The 17,801-nt window shown below is 41.8% G+C and overlaps 1 protein-coding gene across 5 annotated transcripts in view; it reads right to left on the minus strand.

Moving 5' to 3' along the window:
- Window positions 1–17,801, minus strand: part of KMT5B (lysine methyltransferase 5B) — a 53,369-nt gene that overhangs the window by 12,897 nt on the left and 22,671 nt on the right. For 4 of the 5 annotated variants that reach the window (XM_070230226.1, XM_023654596.2, XM_023654594.2 and 1 more), the window contains exons 3-9: window positions 15,316–15,463; window positions 11,264–11,332; window positions 6,779–6,944; window positions 6,279–6,388; window positions 4,688–4,854; window positions 4,376–4,395; window positions 4,158–4,294 (exon numbers count right to left, since the gene is read on the minus strand). In XM_070230226.1, coding sequence (XP_070086327.1) covers window positions 4,158–4,294; window positions 4,376–4,395; window positions 4,688–4,854; window positions 6,279–6,388; window positions 6,779–6,944; window positions 11,264–11,332; window positions 15,316–15,463 — 817 coding nt within the window. The remainder of the gene's footprint in view (window positions 1–4,157; window positions 4,295–4,375; window positions 4,396–4,687; window positions 4,855–6,278; window positions 6,389–6,778; window positions 6,945–11,263; window positions 11,333–15,315; window positions 15,464–17,801) is intronic. The other variant, XM_023654597.2, reaches the window with a different exon arrangement.

Here is a 17,801-nt window from a genome sequence, read left to right on the forward strand (position 1 = left end):
ATTCTGCTTCATTTCTAGAAAGGTGGACCATACATAAGTATGCTTAAACACAAAATAAATTATTGTAGTGGAATTATTTTATCTGGAAATTCGAGTTTTTTTAAGTGAAACTCTGCCATTCACCTGCTTCTCTACTTCTCTTATTTCTTATGTAAAAGTGAAGCAATCCCAGGACAGTTTAGCCATAAAGCAAAAGTTAACAGTATCTCCCAACCAGCCTCCGCCCCCAGAGCCCTGGGGCACCAGATGAACCATCCAGCAGCATCCTACTCCTTTTACCGTGGTCGACACACCTATTTAGCCTGTTGTTTCTTTTTAAGCAAACAAAACCAAAATAGGATAATACCATACATTTTACTCAACAATCAGCTTTCTTATCATTACATGATGGACAAATAAATCTGAATTGAACATGTTTTGAGAGTTGTGCTTTTTACATTGAACGAACATTCCATAATTTATTCAATCACTCCCCATTGGTGATTACTGAAACTTGCGGGGTTTTTTGGTTTGTTTTCGCTTGCCACCGTGAACCCTGCTACTACATTGCTCTCGAAACCAAATCCTTACTAACTAGTGCTTAGATTTCCACTGGACAGACTCTTCCAATTGGGAATGACTGCCAGGTAACAGGATGAGTCTGGTTCTAACAGACATTGCCAGAGCACGTTCCCAAAATGTTACAGGAAGTCGCAGCCCTCCTAACATTGCACGAGTGCCTGTTTCCCACGTCCTCACCAGCAGTCTACAGGAGACGCTGAAAGTCTGCAAATCCGATAGTGAAATGAACACCCAATTGTTGTTCTACTGTCCCTGTTGACGGTCGTCACTTTCTGCGCAGACTCTCCTTACTTCTTTTCTGTTGGAGTCTGTCTTTTCCTGTGAGCTTACAGGAGCTTTCTGTTACCAGGATATTAACTCTTGGCAATATGTGTACTTCCCCCCCTCCAATTTATCATCCATCTTCGACTTTATTTTTGGTCATTCAAAACTTTTTTTTTTTTTTTTTCAAGATTTTATTTTTTTTTCCTTTTTCTCCCCAAAGCCCTCCAGTACATAGTTGTACATTCTTCGTTGTGGGTCCTTCTAGTTGTGGCATGTGGGACGCTGTCCCAGCGTGGTTCAATGAGCAGTGCCATGTCCGCGCCCAGGATTCGAACCAACGAAACACTGGGCCGCCTGCAGCGGAGCGCGCGAACTTAACCACTCGGCCACGGGGCCAGCCCCTCATTCGAAACTTTTTATATTCACCGTTTTACTTCTTTCAAAAGATCTCCACTAGCCCAAAGTTAGACATATATTCTAATCTTTTTCTTATAGTTGTGCATTGCATTTTTCAATTTAGCCCTTTAACCCACCTGGAATTTATCTCACATATGGCACGAGATGGGGGCTTAGCTTGGTTGTTTTCCAGATGCACAATGAATTATATCAACATGACTTATTAAATAAATCATTTCCCCACGAGTGGTATTAGATCTCACACATACAAGACTGTATTCACGTCCTCTTATCTATGTGTCCATTTCTGGGCCAATCATCAAGTTTTGATCACTACTGTTTCATAGTCACTTTTAACACATGTTAAGGCAAATCTCCCCTAGCCATACTTTAGAAATTTTTTCTTGGCTACCACCAGACACACTTTCACATAAGCTTTAAAATATTTTGGTTCTTCATATTTTCGGTCCTTCATTAGATTGTATTCCTCAAATTTTCCAGAGTGAAATCTGCAGTACTTGCTTAAGAACATACCCCCACACTGCGGCTGTGTCAGGAAGCTTATGGCCCAGAAACAAGCATGAAACGTATCGTGGACACTTCACGCAGGAGCTCAAGGCCTCTGTCAGCATTCTGTCCACTCTCTTTTCTTCACTGGGTCACCTCTTCTCATCCGCCAGCTCCTAACACTGTGTGTGTGTGTCTGTGTGTGTCTGTGTCTGTGTCTTTCACTGCACTGCCCTCACAGCTGGCAATGTGCTGAGCTGGCCCCGTGCTGGTCCCACATGTACCAGGCCTAACATAAAGTAACTATTCAGTTGCTCACGGACATATAATTGAATGAGTTTCTCTGACTAGTCTCATCCTCTGACCTAATTTTCAGAAAGGCAGAAACAATTTGGTGTTCCTGAGAATTTCAAGAACATCCATAGCTAACCTTTAAATCAAACTGCTCAGTCTGACAACCATGCCTACTGTTCTGTATTAGGCCTTGCCATCTAAAAAGGATTTGCACGTTTCTGTTTACTCCCCACACTAAGCTTGCAGAGTAGGCGGGATACCCCCCCCCCCGCCACCTCCCCTCCCCGGGCAGTGAGAAACTAAGGCCCGTGGAAGAGGGCAGATCTGCCCAAGGGCCATAAGCACACCTGCAGTTCTAAAACAGCGGAAGAGCTGCTTCAGGGCTGGTTTGGAACCTGAGCTGTGGTGACATTTTTCAGGACAGCCTCCAAAAACTCATTCAGCATGTCATTTGTTCCATTCATTCATTGAGTCGCCAAATATCTCTCAAGCACCTACTATGTGCCAGGCACTGTTCTGGGGATATAACAGTAAATGACACAGATAAGTCTCTGCCTTCATGGAGCTTATATTCTAATAGGAAAATAACCAAAAACCACAAAATAATTCGAGAGCTAACATTTGAGCATTCACTGTGTGCTGTTCTACGTGCTTCATGTGCAATAACACATTCAATCCTCACAGTAACCCTATGAGATAGCTTCTAACGTTACCCCCATTTTAAAGATGCGTAATTAAGGCACAAAAGCAGCCACGTTGTCCAAGATCACAGCTAACGAAAGGTAGAGTCACAGGACTGCAGCCCAGGCGGTCTGCCTCCAGATCTCAGGCACTCAACTGCTGTACTGTGTAGCTCTTCTAAAACTATTTCAAAGCATTATTCAACTATAATTAAACCACTTCATGGATTAAAGGGTCTTTTTTGTGGACTGGTCTAAGGCTTAACCAAGATTTGAATGATTTTTTATGTATAAAAACCAATTTTACCTCTCCCCTCCTATAAAAGAAGGGGCAGAAATTCAGCAGTATCCTGAACAGGTTTTCTGCCACCCTGCACGGCGAGACCTGCAATACTGGGAGGGACACCACTGGGCCAGTACCAGGACTCGGTGCCCTGCTCTCTCACAACTCAGGGGACCCGCTGGCTACCCGGAAAGACGGGAACCAGGGCCTCTGGGATCCCCCATCTCTCCTCAGGCTAGCTGGCTGCAGGCTGGGCATTCTAAGTGGGAGAAGCAGAACTACGGGATCTCTTTGCTAGGATTTGCAAAAGCAACGTGAAATGGATGAGGGCTCTGAAGTTAGGCTGACCTGGGTTCAGACACTTAAGTTTTTGCACTTGCCATGTGGGCATGTTACTAGTTCTCTCTCTCACAGGATGGCTGTGAGGACCGAAGGAGTCAGGGCTGGTAGAGTGTCCAGCACAGCACAAGGTACATAAAACGGGCTCAACAAATCCAGGTTGGCTCCGCGGTGTGGCCTATGCAAGTCTGCGCTACCTCGCAATGCGAGCCCGCCTGCAGCGCCAGCCTGGACACGCTCATGAAGCTGCCTCAGGGAGCAAGTGTATGCAGCAGTCACCACAGTGAGTAGTGTGAACAAACAATCCTGCTAAGGCGCATCAGGGGATTTCTACAAGGGCTCCAGAATCTTGACGGGTCACAAAAAAGAATTCCTCACTAAGTGACAGAACTTGGGAATCACGAAGAGTACGTGCATCAAAACATAATTCCACAAGACACAGCTTGGTGACGCACAAGACAGCTTTGGGCTTTTCACCTGACTGTCAATAGTGAACTTCACTTGCCATTTTGGGAGCAAGCCCACCCTGGCACTGTGTATGCATGCACACGTGTGTATACAGTACTTGCCATTCTCTCCTAAGCACATCTGTATTCTGATTTACTCCTAAGAACAACAGCTGGCAGTAATAAAATGTCAAAGGATCCGATGCCAGTGCCCGCACAGCTCTGTATCCTTTGATTCTGTTCATGCATGCTGTACCGGGCGTGACACTACAGAACCGAAAAGACTCTCCTCGCATGTAAACGCTGAGGAGATAAGGTGAGTTAATGCCCGCAATCACTGGGTGGTTAAAAGAATGTAAAAGCTGAGTATCTAACTTGATACTTTACCTTTCACAAGTGTAACACTCGCAGAACTCATTATTTTCTCCAAAAAACCCATCTCCATAATAACAAGAAATTTCTTCTCCAGGTTCAATATCTCTGAGAGCCTTCACACATGCCGTATCTCGACCAGTTGACACAAACTGAAATAAAGTTAATTCATTAAGAAACTCATCCTTGAAGGAGAAAGAAAATACTTGAGATAAAAAAATCTTTATGCTTACCTTACAGTTAGGTCTGCAATCTGAAAAATGTCCAAAAGATAAAGTCAATTAACTGTAGATAAGATCTGAAACACGAACAATTACAGAAATCTGAAATAAGCCTGCCATATAATCTTAAAACTTTTGACAGAAGTTTAGGTCTCAAGTTAAACCACAGGAATATTTATTTTAATAAGTTTGTGGGGAAAAAAAAGAATTCATACTTCCAAGCCTCCTTTAAAAGAAGAAGGAGGTTTGGCGCAGCACGCTAGGCCACTGATTTCCAGCAGTGCCGCCCCACACGAGCGCGAACACCTTAGAGACATGGCTTACCATGGTTTATAAACGCCGCAGGACCAAGCCAGAGCTGAGCACAGTTTTTCCTTGTGGAATACATGACACTGAAGTCGTTTTCTCCATGTCTAAGCAGCATGTTCTCCTCAATTTCTGAAAGTTCGGCAATACAACCCACCAGTAATTCTATTTTGTCATTTCGTTTCCTATTTAAAATATGTGATGTTAAAAATTACTAGTAATTATAAATAATCAGGCTTCTCTTAATAAAATAATCCCGTCCCGTAAACACCAGGGACAGAGAGCACCTGGCCGTGCGTATCTGGCCGACGCCCTTGGATCCCCGGAAGCCCTGCAGCCTGGGGCCACAGTTGCCCGTGCAGCTGCTTTCTCCCTGCCTGAGACAGGAACTCTGCTACCTGTCTCTGACTCCCCCGCAGCACCTAGCATAGTGTCTTGCAAGCAGAAAGGACTCAAAAACCTGCTGCACTGAATTCAACCTGCTGATAATGGATGAAGGAAACAGAGACAGGTAGTAGCAGAGGGCCACGAGGCCCCAGAATTAGGAGGCCCCCTCCAGAGCAGCGCCATCCAACAGAAATGCAACGCAAGCCAAACTCCGACCTTCAATGTTCTAGTAGCCACATCAAGAAAGTAAAGAGAAAACAAGTGAAACTACTTTTAGTAACATATTTTAACCCAGCAGGTAATTCAACAGGTAATGACAGTAAGAAATATTAATAAGAAAAACAATTTAATATGAAGTAGGGCATGTTTATCACATTTATAACACTTACAATTCAGACTAGCCACATGTCAAGGGCTCCATAGCCACACGTGGCTGATGGCTACTGCACTGGACAGCGCGGCCCTAGAACCCAAGGCCTCAAGCCTCCACTCCCATCTACAACTCAGGGAGCTGCGGGAGCCGAGGAGCAGGCTTGATACCACCCCAAGGCAAACACCGCACACGCGCGAACACACACACGCACCCAAGAGGCCTGGGGGCGGGGAGTGCTCCTTGCCCACTCCATTTGCAGGTACCTGACCCTAAACTTTCTGCTATAAAAATATTGGGGGTGGTATTCGAGAGGGGCTCCATCTCTCTTCTGGGAGATAAGGTAGGGAACAGGCATTCAAGGACAGCTAAAATCACACATTCTCTCCTTCACACACAGCTTTTATCCCTCCGGGCTGGGCTCAACTTTATTACTTTTACTTAAGCTGGCACATACATATATACTTTTGGCCGCAATGTGTTAGAAAGTTCCACTGTGAAATTCCTGGGATCATTAAGACTTCATAGTAAACCTTTCCTCTAGGCCAGTGAAGGACTGACTCTGGAGCCAGCGTATGCCTAGCCTGTCAGCAGAGCTGTCACTGCGCAGGCATCAGACTGAGCAGAAGGAAAACAAAAAGCACTCTAGCTTAGAGACACGAGCTGGTTTAACTCAGACTTCCAATCTCACTGTCCTGACCCTAGTCACCGGGCCAAGGCGCTGGCCGGGCTGGCTCCTTCAGTGACCTCTGGCTTCATTCCTCCCCACAACTTTCTTAGCACTTCAACAGTAATTTAAGGGAGAACTTTAAATAAAATTACTTTATGAATTTACACTAGTATAATAGTTACCACTCTTTTGTTGCAACTATTTTGGCTCCATTTTGTTCTGATGAGTATCTATTACAAGGCAATATTTCAAATCCACTGTCAGTTGCAAACATTCGCAAGTAAATAAATACCTAAAAATAGGAAAAAAATTGGTATTAACTTTATTTTCTTTATCCTGCTAGACTTTTTTAGAATTATAAAATCAAACCACCACCAACAATTAAAACATTTATGATCATAAAGTAACAAATCTTATTGTTATTTTAAAATTTCGTGTATTTGAGCGCCTAATGGCTCGGCTATATTACTCTAAAAGTTCACAATAAATTTCACTGACAGACGACAAAGCTTTCTCTTCGGATCGTCACACAAATGATCTCACGTGTTATCAGACCTTCACAGCGATCAGTTTTATGAAAAGCTGATGTACAGTTTCAGTGTTCGCTCAAGCTTAGGCTTCAGTTTCCTTCACTCTCATCCAAACATAAACACAGTAGCGTTAACCTCATCACTAAACCTACATGTTCCTTGAACAGCTTCTCCTGCGTTTTGTTCTTGTTGAGAAAATAGTGACGTGCCCATTCGCCTGAGGTCAAACATTTGAAGGCTTTCTCCAAGTGCTCATCTTTCTTAAAACGTTCAATTACTTCCTTCAGTTCTTCTTGCCTTCCTTTAATAGGCCGAAACCTGAAAGAAATCAAAACAGTAACTTTAGTGATGTGCCATCCTCCTTGGGCCACTGCTAAGAGATCCGGAGAAAGAGGTAATAACCTAAAAACAGCCAGACCTCACAAAGGAGAACAGTCAATAACCTTCATAATTACTCCTCAAGAAATACTGATCACCAGGAAATATAACTTTTGTATCTTCAAACTGTACTTCATATTTTTATTTCACTGTTGTCTCAGTGACTGAGAGGTGACCAGCTGTCTGATTCAGGCTTCTACTAGTCCTCTACTTTGGAAGGCACAAAATGAAAGATCTAGAATAGAGCTTGTCTAGTCGAGAGTTAGAATGACAAGAATTCTGTAAAACATGCAGAATCGAGCCAGAGGAATGCAAGGCAATGAGCTTCAGAAGAATGAAGAAGCAAACAAAACCATGCCATAAACAAAAACATTCTCTATGCACAGACAGAAAAACCCCAAAATAAGCATCCCAACAAGGCTTGAAACGCCTCGATGTGCCACACCCGTGCCAAATTAATCTTTGCCAACTGCATTCAGAGAACAAGGAGAGCACACAAAGCGTGACTCCAGGAGTGACACTGCTGTCCTGGCGACGTCAGGAAAACTGCTGGGGTAGAATCTCAGATGGCTTCTCCTGTGAAATCAGCTCTAACGACTTCGGAACGTCGCAGCGCTAGGCATACTCTAACACACAAGACCATCACGGGCCAAGTACCCCCTGTTCTAAAGCTGTGTTCTCAATGAAACATGGGTACTATGTTTAAAGGTACTTGGATCTTAATTTCAAAATTTCTTCTCATGTCAATTTCATTTGGCTTATTTTCCCAAATAAAGTATTGGGTTTTTTCTGAAACACCCAACAACAAAAAAAGGAATTACAGGTTGCTATTCAAATAAAATACATTAAGAAAAAATATTAGTGGCTCAGGAGAAAAAGAATTTGCATCTTACTCGAACATTTAAAACTGCACATCTCATAAACCCGAAAATGCTAAAACTGAGATCAGATCTAGCACAAAGTTCAGCAAAGGAAGCATTCAAGCAGAATTTTTTCTTGTAGATAAGCTATCACAAATGTATTCATAACATTTCAGTAAGATTTTAAGCCACAATATTTCACCCAGGATTCTCTATTAGGTGCTGTGTGCACAGGTGCTATGGTGAAAAACAGGAGAGTGAAGACGTGGTCACTGTTCGTGAATGGAAAATTTAATTGGGACTAAAAGACACATACATGCACCAAATAGTTAAGCAAAGCATCAATATGCAAACGCATGTTATCATGGCACAAACCACGCTGCTCCAACACTTTAAAGTATGGAAATTATAACCATGGTGTAAGATTTATTAGGAAGGGGTTTTGGAGTTGACATTGATACGGGCAATGAGGAAAGTGGAAAATTCAGCTTTCTAAAGAAAAAGCACAATATTACTAGAGGCAGGAAAGAATCAAAAGAAGGCAGGCACAGTGAGAGGAAGTCTCAGCAGAGGATCTTAATAAGGCTGGATTCAAAGAGAGGAACAGGGGCCGAGGGCGTCAGCTGCCTAATAACAGAAAAGGAAAGAGCTAGAACAAGGGAAAGGGAAGCTATGAGGTCCAGAACAGGTGTAACACTGTTGGCTGGACAGGGTCTCTAGAGGACTCAGGTATTTTCATGCACGCTGACGCCTCTAGAGATGTGCTGACTGCACACTGCAGCTTCAGCAAGCTCTCACGGCTACGAAGAACTACCTGGAAGGGTTCCAACACATCCTGGACAGATGAGCTGAAAAAATGGACGACGCCCTGCTTCCCACCTCAATCAGTAACCACACCAGCCCTCACGACAGGTGAGTGGAAGCCCTTTAAACAATTCAGAATGTCTTTAAGTGCCAAAATGTGGTGTCAGAGAACCACCACTAAAATAATTTAAGGATTTGCAAATTGTGGAAGTATCCAAACTTCCATACAGTTATAGTATTAAACTACTTACTTGCCACCACAGTGATTCTGTCAAGACTGGGTTTCTTTAAGAAACTCAATCTAAAGCCTTCTCGCGGCATCCCTACACTACGGGGTTATCTGCGTAAACAGACACATAAGCCAACCGAGCAGCCGTTAGCCAAGGCGCATCATCGCAAGCAATGCAAAATACGAAACGCGGGAAACTAATAAGCTATGCTTTGTGCAATAAATGAAAAAGCAAGAGTTCACTCTGGAAAACATGATGAATAATCCATGACATTCAGTGGCAGGGCTACAAACGACAGAAAGAGCCAAGCAACCTTGACATGTTTAATGTCGAACTGACCAATGGTGACACTCTATTTTAAAACAACTGCACGGCTCAACACCTGAGAAAGCAAGTCAGAGGCAGAGGCGAACTCCCCGAGCTCTTCAGAGCACGACAGACAGTGAAGGGCAGGCCCAGACGGACACTGGCTCCTCCTTACAGGCTGCATGCGGGTTCTCCACCTCCCGAGGCATGTTTCTTCCTATCTAAAAATGCCACTCAGCTCTCCCTAGTTTTGTCTACTCTTTGTTCACGATGCCAAACAAATGACATGCTAAAAACCAACACAAGATGACCAACTCTTGACTTCGCAATATTCTGCCCTCCATGTTTCCGGTGCTGACTTTCGTTTCTGCTTTCCTGATTTCTATTGCCTCAAACCCAAACAAAACCCTGAAACTGCCCCTTGCTACCCACCAGCAAGAACCTCCGTCTCACTTAAATGTGATGTACTGTCAAAACTTACTGTCACAGTTGGCTGCTATAGGCGTGAAATGAGAGTGAGGCAAAGGAGGAAGAAAGTGGTTCTGGGTGCAGACAGGAAGGGGGGAGAGTTGTTTTCGATAATCCTACAGAAGTGCATCAAAATCACCTGGCTGACAGTTCAAGTCAAATCCCATTACAACAAATACTGCAGGGAAATAAGAATTATTTAATAGCATGAGATTGTTACAACTATTAGGGCCAGAGCACAAGGCACTGAGGACCTTAGAAAAAATTAAAGTAATTTTCTATGATTGAGTAGAAAAATACCCTCTTGTCCTCTCTTTAATGATAATCACTCTAAATCTCCCTTGCAAATTGCAAAAAACTATCTTGACACCACGGTTCTTAAAGGAAGAAGAAAATTTAGAGTATCTAAAAATAACACTCTTGCTCCATAAATGAGGAAAATCAGGCCCAATGAAGGCTAATTAGTGGAAGGCCTGGGACTATTACCCAGGCTTTTCTTGATGTTGCTCTCTTATCTGGACCATGAGGGCCCTCTTGTGTCCCTTCATGATTAGAATAGGATTTGACTTGCGTTTGCCACTGAGAACCAGCACTGAGCCCAGCCAGAGACAGCACTGGCTGGTACACTGATGATACAGCGACAGGAGTGGATGCAAATACACACTTTGAAATTTAGTACTTGGGGGTGGCGTGGCAGGGGAGGCAAGAGAAACAGGTATTTGGCGTTTCCAAATCAATATATGCCCGTCCTCCCTCTCTTAATACAAAACTTGCAACTTCAAATAAACCAAACATTTTTCTCTTCCCACACCTCTGATCAATAGGTGGTTTAAGAAATAAAAATACATCATTTACAATCATTTATTATTAGAAGGGGCAGAAAAAAACATGAATTCACACTCCCACACACCTGTTCCCCACTCTTTCCAGAGACTGACTTCCCAGGTTTTCTTGCTATTTGGTTTTTCTGTTTCCAAACCCAAGAGGCCACTGTGGCAATGAAGAAAGTTGTAGATTTGTGTTAGCTGCACTACTGTGCCCTTCCATTAGCATGCACAGTCAAGAGCTGACTGGAGGGGCGGGGAAGAGGAGGGGGACAGAAAAAAGGGAGCAAGGGAAGGAGAGAGGAAGAGAGAGAAAAACGCTCAAATATTTAAGATATAAAATAAGAAAACCATGAGGCAACATTGCGAACACATTTCCCCCTTTGAAGAAAGTTTAATGGCAAACTGACAGTTTGAAGAAGCTGAGAGGAGTCATGCTAAAACCACAGCTCTTCATTCCTTCGGGACCTGGAAATAAACAACAACCGGAAACATACCTGGCTGAGTCCTGCAATCAGTGCTCAGCTAATCCATGGAGTGACTGCTGATCTTTGGATGAATGATTTCTCTTAAAATTACCCTGTTATGGAGTACAAGTGGTTTTTTAAATACAGCTATCACCAAGACCAAACTCTTTTAAAAGGTTTGCAAAATGTTCTAAAAATCGTGTTTATGCTGCACCTCCAATTACTCAACATAAAGAACATTACAAAGGCTGAAACAGGTTAGCTGGTATCTTATTATTGTTTGTAATGCACTCTACCTACCTCACAGGGTTGTTGTGAGGAAAACTGTCAGATTTTGAAAAATGCCTTGAGCTCCTCGAAGGAAAGGCGCTATATAAATGCAAAAACAAACAACAAAAATAAAAAACTATTTGTATAATTTGTACTTGTAATTGCTAAGCAGACTTACAATATCAGTTGTAGCAGAAATCCTCAAACCACTGTGATATCCAAGAACTTTGTGGAGACACGGGTAGGCTCAGCATAACAAAAGCCAGGCGGCTAAAATTCTTTCCTTCCCATACAACGTCATTTCACCCTTGATTATATTAAGTTAGAAGATCTCAAAATGTCTTCATGTTTCCTATCAAGCATTTAATTTTCAAGTGACATTTAAAGTGATTTATAAATTCATATCCAACAGTGAGTATGAATAATCAAATGCATAAATAAGGAAAATAAAGACGATGGTTACAGTAGTGGAAGGATGAGTCAGTACTGTACTGGCTGGAGTTCGGATTACGAAAGTCAAGAAAAGCTCCAAAGAAGCAGCGCCCTGAGCTGACTCTCCTCATTTCTTTATGTCATTTCCCACGCGGCTCACCGCTGACTCGGGTCCCCCATCCTCAGGACACTGAAATCTCTGGGTCTGCAGCCCCAACAAGGGGGCACTACTGAAACAGCCACCCTTGTTTTACAACATCCATCTCCCCGCTCGCCTTTGGAAAAATCAGAGGTATTACTAATGATGCTTCTCTGATTAAAAGAATTTAAGTTTTATAATTGACAAGTCAACTAAATCTAATTATTTCCCAATAAATTAAAATCACTATTTTGTTTATACTATTTCGAGGTATTCATGCTACAATTCTGCCTTAATTGTCAGTAAATTTAGGGACACATTAAGATCAAAACACAGGCATTCATAATATAGCCAGTTTGGGAAGTTCGCAAATCATTAACCATCTACTGTTTCAGAACACTGTTTCTGACGGTACACTGAAAAAAGGAGAAGGGAGGAAAAACGGCATAAAAAAAGAGAAACTAAAAACGACAATCAAATTACAGATGTATAAACGTAAGAACCAAGAGACCACTTATACAAGTAACAGACAGACAGCTTGGAGAATTAACGTCCAAGCTCCAATCACACCTTCCAGTCACTTCTTTCGCACTCCAAAAAGAGAGAAGGCCATCAGCTAATGATTTCAGAAATGTTTATGGTTATTCAAATGAAGTACTACAGATTTTCCTTATTTTCTATAAAAAATATCTTTGAAAATGATCTAAGACAACATTCTAGTAGATTCTTGCTTAAAAGATGAAGAACTAGAAGGGATAGTTTTACTTTCAAATGAGTCCACTAAGATTCAATGAAAATGTCTACCTTGAATCAAGATTAACCAGCTTCAGGAATAAAGTTTCTGCGTATTGCTCAGGCCAGCTTACAAGAGGATCTGTGAGAATCCCTGACGCAGGTGCGTCTGGGGCCAGGCGGAGAGCACTCCTGCTGGCAACGTCAGCGCTCAACCACACTGGCCTAGAACGCCGATGTCGCTGCCGAACCCCCCGGCCTGACCAGCAGGCGGGACGTGCGACACCAGCAATGGCTATTTCAGGACGGTATGAGCAGAACTAAATGTTGCCCTGAAAAATATGAATAAATGTTTTCTTCTGAATGTTTAACTTGGTTCAACCAGTTTTAATTTTAGATCCTTCAATTTCTAATCATAAGAAATTTTATGTGCTGGATGCATTTTAAATTGGGGGTACTTGGATATAGTAAGGTCTTAAGTTTCAATAATATTATAATAGTAATATTTGTGTGGTAATCCTCAACTTTACATTTTAGGACTACATGTTTCTAAGGGAGCCCTCGGAAACTTCTGATACGGAACTTTTTATCCACTTGTCATACCACAGTGAAGCTCAGCATGCCAGAGGGTTTAGGACCTTGCCATCCCAAGGGGAGTCGGAGCTGGTTAGAAATGCAGAATCTCAGGCCCCAGCCCACTGCTACTGAATCAGAACCTGTATCTTAACAAGATTCTCCAAGTGACTCATATATAAACTAATTATGAGAAGTACTTGTCCAGGAGGACATTTATAGAAAATAAGTTGTCTTTTATTTTTTTCCTCCTCAAAGCCCCAGTGCATGGCTGTATATCCTAGTTGTAGGTCCTTCTAGTTCTATGTGAGCCGCTGCCACAGCATGGCTACTGACAGACAGATAGTGTGGTTTCTCAACGGGGAAACGAACCCAGGCCACTGAAGAGGTGAGTGCTGAACTTTAACCACTAGGCCATCAGGTCTGGCTCGAGTCATGTCTTTGCAGAAGCCAATAACAGGCAACCCTTCACCCTCTGCAAGAGCCAAAGGATGGGGGTTCTGAATACATGGAGGTCTTTCCTGGGCCACTCAATTTTGAAGAAATGCTTTCTAAAATGGTTTATATGCTTCCATATTTCAGTATACAAGGCATAATGAACATAATTTAACTCTTTCTTGATGTCTTCAGGTGGTAATTATGGGCCTTTGTGGTAATATCCTGAATGCCACTAGACTGTTACACGAAACAGTGATTCACATTTAAAAAAGGCTAAAGAGTAACTTAAATACTATCAGGATCCTCTAGGGGGAGAATGAGCATTGGTCTCATGTTTACTGGGAGAAAATGAAAATTGACTTAAAATAATGCAAGCCAGATTTTCTTTCTTTGGTGAGGAAGATTGGTCCTAACACCTGTTGCCAATCTTCCTTGTTTTGCTTGAGGAAGCCTTTGCTGAGCTAACACCTGTGCCAATCTTCCTCTATTTTTTGTGGGATGCCACCACAGCATGGCTGCAGGCTAGATTTTATTGGACACTAGGGCATCTGCTGATTTTCCAGAGAACAGCCATCCATTTGCCTATGTACAAAATTTAGATGCCTGCTCTCTGATGGCAGGAAACTATTTAAATCATCTCTCAAGTCCATTCTAACTTTTCACTTCACTTTAGTAAGTAGAGATATATGATGACAGGAAATTATATGAAAATACCAAAGGCACATTTTTACCTGAATTCGTTCTTTCTGGATTTAGAATTGATAACTGAATCATACAGTATCTTGTTTTAATTCTAGCAAGGGACAGAATTAAAAGGGGGAAAAATGGATGCAAGATTTTCTTCTAAGCATCTCTATTCACCAACTCCTACCTTCCCCCCAACTAATCAGTGGTGACTATCCAGCTGGCAATCAAGTCCCTCCAGGGGCTGGAGTCACTGACACTAACGCTACAAACACCAATGCTGCGTAAGAGGGAACAGTGGCCCCGAACTCATTCTGCATTCTGAACCCCCACTGTTATGCTTTCCCACCAGACTTGCAAAGCCTTTGCCATGGAGGCTGAGAGAGAAAGAACGTCATAGAGCTCTAACTTGCTGTTCTGCGGTGGTCAATCATGACATTATCTAAGGGACTTTTGTGGGGGAGATGATGTTTAAGGGAATTTGAATAAGAAATTTAAAGGGTGACAGATTTCAAGAGCAATGTAAACATATTTTATATAGATGGCATTTGATAAAGCAGTTACTCATCTATTTTATCTGTATACTGAATATAAGCACATCTTTAAAAATATTCACTCACTTAGAATGATTAGCTGAATCTCAGAGATTAAACACAACGGCAAAATTCCCTACATACACTGGCAATTATTTAAAAGAAGAAAAGTCTGTAATAAAATCATGAAAAAAGCTGATGTAACCTAATTAAGTAGGAAAAAAAGCATGTACATTTTCAAGGTTTTACATGATACGTGTGGATTTTTCTTTCAGCTAATTCTCACCAACATTTCAAACAGAATATGAAGCTGCTCCTCCAGCTTTCTATTGTAATAAAAACATCTTGAGATAAAATAAAAACACAGAATTAAAACTGACAAGACTCTTAGAGGCTTTTGCTGCTTTTCTTGGCTCACACATAGAAAACCTTTCTGTAGCAAAGAACTTTCCTTTAATGTCATTTTAAATTTTGACTAAAAGTAAAATTAGCTAACTATTTTCTTAAATTTAACATCATCTGCTCCATTCAGGATAAAGACTTAAAATTACCTAGTATTCATTTTGTGTGTTTGAAAACCTAAATAGGGATCAAGAACCAAACTGGTTGCTAGGTCATCATTTTCACAGAGTTCCTTGGCAGACATTCCAGAAGATGGTACATATCGACTCTGTCCTTCAAATCCTGAATTACCATTACCTGTGAAAAGAAAAAGAAAGAAAAGTAACTCAAATTGAAAACAAACTATTTAAATCTACCTTAAAAACCTTTAGCTTCACTGCCCATTCAAGCTAGTAAACAAGAATTGAAATAACTTATTTCAATCAGTTTTAGTACTTAAGAACTGAGTACCTTTTGCATAAACCAAATGCAGTAAACTAACCCAATTATTGAGAGGATTTGGGTGATTCGGCAGATGATGTCACCCACGATCAGAGTCTGGGGAGCTGCGAGACTGGCTCAGATGCCTTATTCGCCCCTCCAAGGAAGAGGTATGAAAAAGGGACGGGTGGATGTTCATTACTGCAGCAGGACAGCACAAAGGGCCATTACAGAGAGGGCTGGGGTGACGGGAAGTAGGAGGAACACCAGACACTCCGCAGTAAGTGCCGGAAGAGGAGATCTCAAGTACCAAAAGGAGTCCCGAGGAGGTAACTTCAGCTTCCGGCTTTGGTGCAGATGAGTGATTACTATCCAGGCTTTGCGGGTAACCGAGGCCCAGAGGTTAAGAAACTTGCCTATGATTACAGAGTGACGTAGGAGAAGTGGGAAAAGGGGGAGAGAGAGAACGATAGGCCTATTTCCAACCGACCTATTTGAAACAGATTTTGAATGAATAGATAAAAATAGGGAAGAGACTGAAATATATAATTGAAGCAACTGGGTTTAACTCCAGAAGAAAGGAGTACAGAGGAAAGGTAGGCCAAATTTGCATGGATGGCGTTTCACCAGTGCCAATGTAAGTCTGACGTATGTCAGTGACAGTTTTTCATGGAGTCAGCACATACAATTTAGAGAACACCAGCATATGACTTCAAGCCTCTCAAAATTAAGATGGGGAAGAATGAAAGACACAGTGAGAGGTGTAACTTTTCTTTCATCTACTCTTTCAAAAAACAAAATAAAGACTTATATGAAAGTCCCTGCCAAAGGGCAGGTACACGTTTTGCAATCAAATTATTTTCACGTAGGTATGTGAAAAGTTAGCAAAGTCCTTATATTTTCTATAACTGTTTTATTGAAATATAATTCACACACAATTTGCCCACTTAAAATGTACAATTCAGTGGGTTTTAATATATTCAGAGAATTGCGTAACCATCAGCACCATCAATTTTGGAACATTTTCATCACCCCAAAAGAAACCCCATGCCCTTGAGCAGTCACTATCCACCCCCCCCCACCCGCCCCCAGCCCCTGGCCACCACTAACCTACTTTGTGTCTCCGAGCATCTGCCTAGCCTGAGGCTTTCACATGGACAGAGTCACACAATAGGTGGTCTTTGTGACCGGCCTCTTCCAGTTAGCATGTTTCCAACGTTCATCTATGTGCACCACGCATCAGTACTTCACTCCTCATCACGGCCAAACAATATTCCATTGTACGGATAGACCACGTTGTTTATTCATTTATCAGTTGAACCTTCGGGCTATTTCCACTTTTTGGCTATTACAAATAACGTTTCTATGAACATTCACATAAAGGATTCTGTGTGTACATGTTTTCAACTGTCTTAGGTACATACCTAGGAGTGGACTTGCTGGATCATGTGGTAATTCTATGTTTAACCTTTTGAGGAAATGCCAGACTGTTTTCCAAAGTAGCTGCACCATTTTATGTTCCCAGCAGCAGCGTACGAGGGTTCCAAATTCTCCACCTCATCACCAACACTTGTATCATCTGCCCTTCTGATTCAGGAGACCCTAGTGGTTATGAAGTGGCATCTTGTGGTTCTCATTTGGATTTCCCTGATGACCAATGATTCTGAGCATCTTTTCATGTACTGGCCACTTTTATAGCTTTGGAGAAATGTCTATTCAGACCCCTTGCCCATTTTTCAATCAGAGTTTATCTTTTACTGTTGACTATGAGAGTTCTTTATATATTCTGAATACTGGTCCTTTATCAGATATGTGATTTGAAAATATTTTATCCCATTCTGTGAATTGTCTTTTCACGTGTTCTTGATGATATCCCTTAAAGTATAAAAGTCTGCAACTTTTAGGAATTTCAATTTATCTTGTATTTTTTCTTTTTGTGCCTTGTGCTTTTAGTGTCATATCTAAGAAACCACTGCCTAATCCAAAGCTGTGAAAATTTACGCCTAGGTTTTTCTCCTAGGAGTTTTATAGTTTTAGCTTTGAATTTAGGCTTTTGATCCATCTTGAGTTCATTTTTTACACATAGTGTGAAGTCAGTTCCAACTTCATTCTTTTGCACGTGATTATCCAGTTTTCCCAGCACCACTGGGTGAAAAGACTGTTCTTCCCCCACTTAATTTTCTTGGCACTCTTGTCAAAAATATCAACTGACTGC

Source organism: Equus caballus, chromosome 12 (genome assembly GCF_041296265.1).
Source record: "Equus caballus isolate H_3958 breed thoroughbred chromosome 12, TB-T2T, whole genome shotgun sequence".
Lineage (NCBI taxonomy): Eukaryota > Metazoa > Chordata > Mammalia > Perissodactyla > Equidae > Equus > Equus caballus.